Source organism: Salmo trutta, chromosome 3, assembly GCF_901001165.1.
Source record: "Salmo trutta chromosome 3, fSalTru1.1, whole genome shotgun sequence".
Classification (NCBI taxonomy): Eukaryota; Metazoa; Chordata; class Actinopteri; order Salmoniformes; family Salmonidae; genus Salmo; species Salmo trutta.
Window position 1 is genome coordinate 32,856,128 of NC_042959.1, and position 8,758 is coordinate 32,864,885.

General features: G+C 41.4%; 1 protein-coding gene across 1 annotated transcript; it reads left to right on the forward strand.

Annotated features, from left to right (window-relative positions):
• Positions 1–4,607: 4,607 nt before the first annotated feature.
• On the forward strand, positions 4,608–8,758 carry LOC115173400 (glyoxylate reductase/hydroxypyruvate reductase-like). The gene is made up of 9 exons (XM_029731440.1): positions 4,608–4,847; positions 6,135–6,265; positions 6,431–6,503; positions 6,585–6,701; positions 6,900–6,988; positions 7,154–7,255; positions 7,361–7,496; positions 7,608–7,738; positions 7,971–8,758. The coding sequence occupies exons 1-9, from the start codon at positions 4,762–4,764 to the stop codon at positions 8,090–8,092; spliced, it is 987 nt and encodes a 328-aa protein (XP_029587300.1). The 5' UTR covers positions 4,608–4,761; the 3' UTR covers positions 8,093–8,758.

Here is an 8,758-nt window from a genome sequence, read left to right on the forward strand (position 1 = left end):
CAGACATAATTTACAAACGAAGCATTTGTGTTTAGTGAGTCCACCAGATCAGAGACAGGACCAGGGATGTTCTCTTGATAAGTGTGTGAATTGGACCATTTTCCTGTCCTGCTAAGAATTCAAAATATAACAAGTACTTTTGGGTGTCAGTGAAAATGTATGGAGTAAAAAGTACATTATTTTCTTTAGGAATATAGTGAAGTAAAAGTAAAAGTTGTCAAAAATAAAAATAGTAAAATACAGATACCAGAAAAGACGACTTAAGTAGTACTTTAAAGTATTTTTACTTAAGTACTTTACACCCCTGTTCACATATGCGTGTAATACACACTTGTACATGTGAAATAGGACAAATTTACCCACCCAATTATTATAATTTTTTTAGATCAACAACAAGGAATTGGACAAGGAATTGTCCTGGCATTATGGAAAGCAGAAAAACAAACAAAAACAAATCAACAGACAGAAATAGCTTTAACCGAAATGAGAGATCACATATGGGATGTACAGCCAAAGCAAGATTTTGTTGTCAAATATGACTCTGTAAATGCCTTCAGAATTCTGGCCAATGTTGACTCCAATGCTTCCCACAGTTGTGCCAAGTTGGCTGGATTTCCTTTGGGTGGTGGACCATTCTTGATACACATGGGAAACTGTAGAGCGTGAAAAACCCAGCAGCTCCTGACACAAACCGGTGCGCCTGGTACTTACTACCATACCCAGTTTTATCTCAATCTCTTCATTCAAAGGCTCAATCATGGACACTCTTACTGACAGTTGTGGCTGCTTTGTGTGATGTATTATTGTCTCTACCTTCTTGCCCTTTGTGCTTTTGTCTGTGCCCAATAATGTTTGTACCATGTTTTGTGCTACTACCATGTTCTGTTGCTACCATGTTGTTGTTATGTTGTGTTGCTACCATGCTGTGTTGTCATGTGTTGCTGCCTTGCTATGTTGTTGTCTTAGGTCTCTCTTTATGTAGTGTGGTGTTGTCTCTCTTGTCGTGATGTGTATTTTGTCCTATATTTACATTTTATTTATTTTTAATCCCAGCCATCATCCCTGCAGGAGGCCTTTTGACTTTTCTAGGCAGCCTTTGTAAATAAGAATTTGTTCTTAACTGACTTGACTAGTTAAATAAAGGTTAAATAAAAATACATTTTAAAAAGGCACTTAAAACCTCTTAAGGATTGAACCTTTTTTTTCAATTTTTGCCTAAAATGACATATCCAAGTCCTGTAGCTCAGGACCTGAAGCAAGGATATGCATATTCTTGATACCATTTGAAAGGAAACACTTTGAAGTTTGTGGAAATGTGAAATGAATGTAGGAGAACATAACACATTAGATCTGGTAAAAGATAATACAAACCAAAAACATGCATTTTCTATTTTTTTTCCTTGTTCCATCATCTTTGAAATGCAAGAAAAAGGCCATAATTTAATATTGCAGTTTAGGCGCAATTTAGATTGATCCAGTGAAGCATTGCAGTACTGCACAGTATTTTGTATCAAGTCTGTCCAAATGTGCCGAATTGGTCAATTGATACATTTTCAAGTACATAACTATAGAGAACATACAAACATGATATGGTAAGTTTACACACTCCCAGGAATGTCATTCATGATGGATCATTAGCTTATACAGTACATATACAGTACACTAACTTTCACATATCTAGATGGCTGGGTGGGGTGGGTGTGGAGCCAGAGACAGCAGGGGTTCAAACTGTAGAACCCAGTTAATTTTTGTATTTTTCTTTAACCTTTATTTAACTAGGCAAGTCAGTTTAAAAAAAAAAAAAATGTCACCTTTATTTAACCAGGTAGGCTAGTTGAGAACAAGTTCTCATTTACAATTGCGACCTGGCCAAGATAAGCAAAGCAGTGCGTCACAAACAACAACACAGAGTTACACGTGGAATAAACAAACATACAGTCAATAATACAATAGAAAAAGTCTATACACAGTGTGTGCAAATGAGGTAGTTAGGAACAAATTCTTATTTACAATGACGGCCTAGGAACACTGGGTTAATTGCCTTGTTCAGGGGCAGAACGACAGATTTTTACCTTGTCAGCTCGGGGATTTGTTTTAGCAACATTTCGGTTACTAGTCCAATGCTCTAACCACTAGGCTACCTGCATTTGAATATACAAATGTATTTTATCAAACAAAACTATGCTACATTTTATCTCTGGGACCCTCAGGATGACAAATCACCTTCAGAGGTGAATGTATCAAACCAGTTGCCGTGATAAAAGTTTTTGTTGTTGTGCACTCTCCTCAAACAATAGCATGGTATTTTTTTTACTGTAAGTGCTACTGTAAATTGGACAGTGCAGTTAGATTAACGAGAATTTAAACTTTCTGCCCATATAAGACGTGTCTATGTTCCCGAAAGTGTTCTGTTACTTACAACGTCATTCTAGTCACATTAGCAAACGTTAGCTCACGTTAGCATCAACCGCCCCGGTATAGGGACACCGGTCCCGTAGAGGTTAAATCTTTTGTTTTGCCCATTCACCCTCTGAATGGTACATATAAACAATGCCTCAAGACATAAAAATCCTTCTTTAATCTGTCTCCTCCCCTTCATCTACACTGATTGAAGTGGATTGAACAAGTGACATCAATAAGGGATCATAGCTTTCACCTGGATTCACCTGGTCAGTCTAAATCATGGTAAGAGCAGGTATTCATAATGTTTTGTATACTCAGTGTGTAGGGACTAATGCTGCTTTCGTAACCAAGTGGGAGGAGGGAATTGACCCGTTGTGAAGTCGTAAATACCAGTTGGATGCATTCACGTGCTTTGAACTTGTTGAGAAACGCTTACTGGCTAATGGCCATCAAGCTACATAAACCATAAACTATTAGTACAGCTATCATGCTTGTTAACAATTTATGGTTTAAAAAAAAAATAGTAGAATTCTTTAAAAAAATTCAGTTTTGTTGTTGCATTTAACTGCCGGAAATTCTGTTGTCAAGATTATTTCCTTAGTAGGTGACGTCATAGATCAACATGTGGGAGCTCATGTCACGTTCAAAACTGCTGGGAACTGGGAACTCAGAGCTCAGAAATCTCCAACATCCGACTTCAGTGCATTCAAGATAACTGGGAACTCTGAAAAAACTAGCTCCGACTAGGATTTTTTGTTAACAGTCATCTTTTATTTATTTAACTAGGCAAGTCAGTTAAGAACAAATTCTTATTTACAATGATGGCCTACCCTGGCCAAAACCTAACCATGCTGGGCCAATTGTGAGCCGCCCTATGGGACTCCCAATCAAGGCCGGTTGTGATACAGCCTGGAATCAAACCAGGGTCTGTAGTGACACCTCTAGCACTGAGATGCAGTGCCTTAGACTGCTGCGCCACTCAGGAACCAACTCGGAATTCCAAGTCAAAAACTCAAGCATCTTTCTTGAGCTCTAACTTTCTGACCTGAAGATCACTGACGTCATGAATTGATCTGTTTTTTCCCCCCCGGATTTCCCAGTTGTCTTGAAAGCACCAATAGAATGATAGATGAGTTTCCCACTAGTAATTGCCAGTTGGAGGGCTGTTCAAGTGGAACGCAGCATGCAGATACAGGGTATACAAATTCAAGTGGCATTTGAGACCTCTCTCTAACCAATTAATTGTACACACGTTATGTTTTACGTGCTAGTCGGAACTTGGAAACTCTGACATTTCCGACCTGTTAACTGATTGAACGCGACACGTGTATAACTACAACCAGTTAGCATGTCGGGCATTTCTGAGATTCCTAGTTCCGACTGGCACGTAAATGCGGCATATGAACGCAGCAAAAGCATCCAAGAGAGATTCTCGTTTGTAAATAAAGACCGTCCTCCATCCTCTCTCCTCCGTGACCCGTGTTCAAGGAGCGTGTCATTTCGTTAGTTGGGTCGTCACTAGTTACTACAGCCACAAACTCATAAGCCCAGCCTATTTCTACAATTGATCTTCTTAAAATGTTATTTTAAACCTAACCTTAACCCTAACCTTAACCATACTGATAACCTTATGCCTTACCCTAAACTTAAATTAAGACTAAAAAGGAAAAAAATGTTTTAATGAATTTGTACGATAATAGCCAATTCTGACTTTGTGGCTGTGCTATCTAGTGGACATCCTTTAGTAGGCAAACAGAAGTGCCCTCTACTCAATAGACACCTTTCGTCGAGGATACTCATGTAAATCCTATTTTTAACGCATAATAATTTTTAAATCTGCTTTTGTTTTGTCAGAGGAGAAAAACATGCACACGTTTAAAAACAATATGCTACTTATTGTTTTATTCATAAAAATGTCTTGCACAACTCACTTAATTGTTTTGATCACTTTACACATTTATTTGGGGATTTCTGTGAACCTCATCTGCCTAATGACGCAGGAGTGGGGAATGGTTTCCAATAGTTACAATAGCCACTATTGGAGGAGAAGGTCAGAGGGGCGGAACCTCTGGCTTTCTCATCCAATGGATTTTGAGAAGGAGGAGAAGAGGCAGGACGCAAGGAGATTCTCCCAATGAGTCTCTCTCAGGAATCGAATGCAGTACTGCACATGCGCAATGTTGTTTGCCCTACACTTGGTAAGTGGTGCCACATAGCGCACTGTGTGAAGTGTTCCTTTAATGCGCACGTTGAAATTTCATTGTGAACACTAAACAATCAGCAAACTTAGAAACAACTGTAGGGAGATTCGGGTTGTTATTTCAAGCAGTTCTTCTGACGTTTCCCGTCCTTCAGAGGATGCACACTGCTCAGAAGATCACGAAGGTTTTCATAACAAGACGCATCCCACAGGAGGGATTGAAGATTCTGTCACAGGCTGGAGTGTATGTAGCCAGCAGATCCGACTTGCTCGCTTACGGCTGCACTAGAGTCGGACAGCATTCCTGTGTATATTATGACACTGCAGAGATGGCACAAGATATGGCTCGGAAAACATATCTCAATCCAGGGATGAGAAATGATTTGAATTCCAAATTGCCCCATTATCCCAACTGTTACACCAAGAAGATTGAATGACTGCACATTTCTGGGAAACTGTCCTTATCACCCTCATGCTACATAGCAGAAGCCGCAGCAGCCATTTTGGAATGGCAGTGTCAGCCAATCTGCTCATCTGTTGTTCAACACGACCTGACATTCCATAATGGCTGCTGCTGCAACTGCTAGTTGACAAGAGGATGAAAACGGCAGTTTACATTTGAGTCATTTAGCAGATGCTCTTATCCAGAGCGACTTACAGTAGTGAATGCATACATTTCATTAATGTTTTTTTTTTTTTTGTACTGGCCACCAGTGGGAATCAAACCCACAACCTTGGCGTTGCACACACCATGCTGGCGTTGCAAACACCATGCTCTACCAACTGAGCCACAGGAAAGACTATTTAGGGAAGTTTATTTAAGTCTTCTTGGTGTAACAGTTGGGATAATGGGGCAATTCGGAATGTTGTCCGACCATAGTGCAGCTGTAAGCAAGCAGGTCAGATCTGCTGACGAGAGTGTGGTAACCTATAGCCAAGTACAACTAATATAGCCAAGTACATCTCAACTCCACGGAGTTGAGATATACTTGGCTAACTAGCCTAATGAGTTTTTCGTGCACTGTCACTTTTCATCTATCACGCATGCCTGTGTCTGTGTGACGTCTTAAGGATTTGTGTCATAGTAGTGCTACTTAATTCTAGTGCTAGTCTACTTACTGCTGTATAAATGCATCGCACACCTTTTCACACACATATGAAGTGGAGGGTAATTGTTACACCATGTGTTCTAAAAGTGAAAGTTCACTGCAGTTGTTTACGACCTCTTTTCCTGGTCACCTGTTATAGCAGGTACTCTGAACTTGTAATAAGGTTCCTAAGGTGTTCTAACACTTACAAACATCCATGCAACATGTCATAAAAGTAAAGAGGCATAATAAAGATTAAAGCGAAGGGTAAGGTCATCGATAAGGGGAAGAAAAAGAGACTGACACCTTGAAAAAACAGACAGACCATTCAGAATACATGGAGAATACTGTACGATGAAGGAAATGTTCCAAATTGTCTTTGACTCATCTTAATCTAGTCTCTCCCCTTTCACCTCCCATCTCCCTCGTTTCCATGGAAACAGATGTAAGGTTTCACTGTGGGACTCGGATGAGCCCGTTCCAAGGGCGGAGCTTCTGAAGGGCGTGGCGGGGGCCCATGGGCTGCTGTGTCTCCTGTCGGACAAGATCGACACTGAAGTTCTGGACGCAGCAGGTACACTGGACATAACCTGGATCAGATGAACTCAAACAGCACCTCTCAGTATTTTCCAATATATGGAATTTACGAGGCTGCTAGACATGTATTATACAGCATATGTGTTGTATGATAGTTCCCATTCTGTCTTTTCCTAACACGTAACTATGGATTTGTGTCCAGGTCCAAACCTGAAGGTGATAAGTACCTTATCTGTCGGATTTGACCACATGGCCATGGATGAGATCAAGAAACGGTAAGACCAACTATCAAATGCCTTAGCCTCACATCGAAGTCAGCAACTCTCATTGTGCCGTCCTCTCCATGTTCTGTGCAGTGGGGTGCGTGTGGGCTATACTCCAGACGTCCTGACTGATGCCACGGCGGAGCTGACCGTCGCCCTGCTCCTGGCTACAGCTCGGCGGCTACCAGAGGGCGTGGTGGAGGTTATAAAGTCAGAACCCAATAAACACACGGATACATTTCCTTCAATTAGACTCCAGCTCCAGAGGATCACTCTGACATGTTGTACAGTGATACTTTATGGATCCGTTGCCTAACCAAACTTCTATCTCAAATGAATATGAATACAACAGAATGTGTCCTCAATTCCCTTTTTAAAAATCTCTCTCTCTCTTTCTCTCTCTCTCAGTGGAGGCTGGAGCACCTGGAAACCTCTGTGGTTGTGTGGTTATGGTCTGTCAGGCAGCACTGTTGGTGTCATTGGACTGGGACGCATAGGTAGAGTGATGGTGATTGCTGGATTGACTTACTGGATTCTGTGACTCTTGCCCTTAGTGAGGTCTAAACAATCCATATAGTAGCTGAAAGGGCAGGACAAAAGGGTGTGTATTCATTGATTGATTGATTGATTGATTGTCTGGAGTCAATGCTGTTTTCCCTCAGGTATGGCCATAGCCAGGAGGCTGAAACCGTTTGGAGTGAAGAAGCTCCTGTACTCTGGAAGAACAGCCAAATCAAATGCTGCTGAAGTGGAGGGAGAATACGGTGAGCAGGGGTGGATGGGCTTGGGGAAACAGGAAGGTCCAAGAGGGTGAGAATCATATGAGATGTTTATTTGATTGTTTCTTCCTGCCCTCCTCTCTGTTGCAGTGCCCTTGGACACACTGGTGTCTGAGAGTGATTTTGTTGTGGTGTCCTGCGCCCTCACACCAGATACCCAGGGGCTGTGTAACAAGGATTTCTTCTGCAAGATGAAGAACACTGCTGTCTTCATCAACACCAGCAGGTACTCCATTAAACACGTAGAGCGGTGCCAAACCAACCACACGGACTGGGTTTTGAAATGAACAGTTCAAAGCTATAAATATAGAGCTAACTTCCACTGTGTGTGTGATAGGGGTGCAGTAGTGAACCAGGAGGATCTGTATCAGGCTCTGTCCAGTGGTCAGATAGCTTGCGCTGGGCTGGATGTCACAACCCCAGAACCACTCCCCACCGACCACCCCCTCCTCACCCTCAAAAACTGTGGTGAGTTAATAGGGTCATGAGAGAAACGGAGGGAGGAAGGCAGTTTACTGAGGCATCTCTGTTGTGTCGTCTATTGGTTTCTCTCTGATCGTTGTTGTGATATTTCCAGATTAATCAATCATATTCTTTTCTTATGTCTTCTCATTGAAATCAACCAGTTATTTTGCGACCAAATTTCTGCAGTGCGATCATGTCCCTGCTAATACATTTCCCCTCCTCTCTCCACCTGCAGTGGTCTTACCCCACATTGGCAGTGCCACCTACTCCACACGTGGCATCATGGCAGAGCTGTCCGCCAACAACCTGCTGGCAGGCCTACAGGGCACAGACATGCCCAGCGAACTCAAATTCTAGTGCTGCTCAACAACTATTCAACTCTGCCTCTGTCCTCCTTAGAATAATTTTGGTCACCCAATCAGTAGTCATTACCAGGAAGGTTAGAGCCCTAAGTGACCAGGAAATAAATCTGTGTTGGAGTATTGCAGTTGTATTAACATGCTTTCCAAACATGAAGGTCAACTTTTGCCTCTTGGTCTTAGATCTTACAATGTTTATAAGAAATAACTCATTTGTGGTATGTTGACTTGAATTTTGAAGGAGGAAGTGTATAGTATTAGTGTTTTTGAGAACATGCCTTGGCACTCTCTAACAGCGCTCCTAAGGGTCAGCCATTGCTTCCTTTGAAAGACATAGATAAGCACTACAATGAGTGCACACACTACTAATTCATTACAGTGGCCTTCTCGTTCTTATGAAACACTTTCTGTCAAATGTAATCGTACAAAATACTTAACTAAAATAGTAAATTAGTAGTTGTGATGGTAATGTTCCGTTGTTCTCATTCCAGTTGAGATGTGTGTTTTAACATATTGAGATGTAGCTCAGTTGTCTAGTTGTGCATAAGATAAACACTCCATCTCCAATTAATTTGTTTAAAATTCTATGATAAAACACTCCGTCTGTAGTCTAACACACTGTCATTCTGGCTTTGTTTTTTAATAAAGTGTTATGTTCAAAGTA

Coding starts and splice junctions, on each gene's coding strand:
- LOC115173400 (XM_029731440.1), top strand. CDS start 4,762: ATGCACACTGCTCAGAAGATCACGAAGGTTTTCATAACAAGACGCATC. Junction 7,256..7,360: donor TGAAGTGGAGGGAGAATACG/GTGAGCAGGGGT, acceptor TCTCTGTTGCAG/TGCCCTTGGACACACTGGTG. Junction 7,497..7,607: donor GTCTTCATCAACACCAGCAG/GTACTCCATTAA, acceptor TGTGTGTGATAG/GGGTGCAGTAGTGAACCAGG.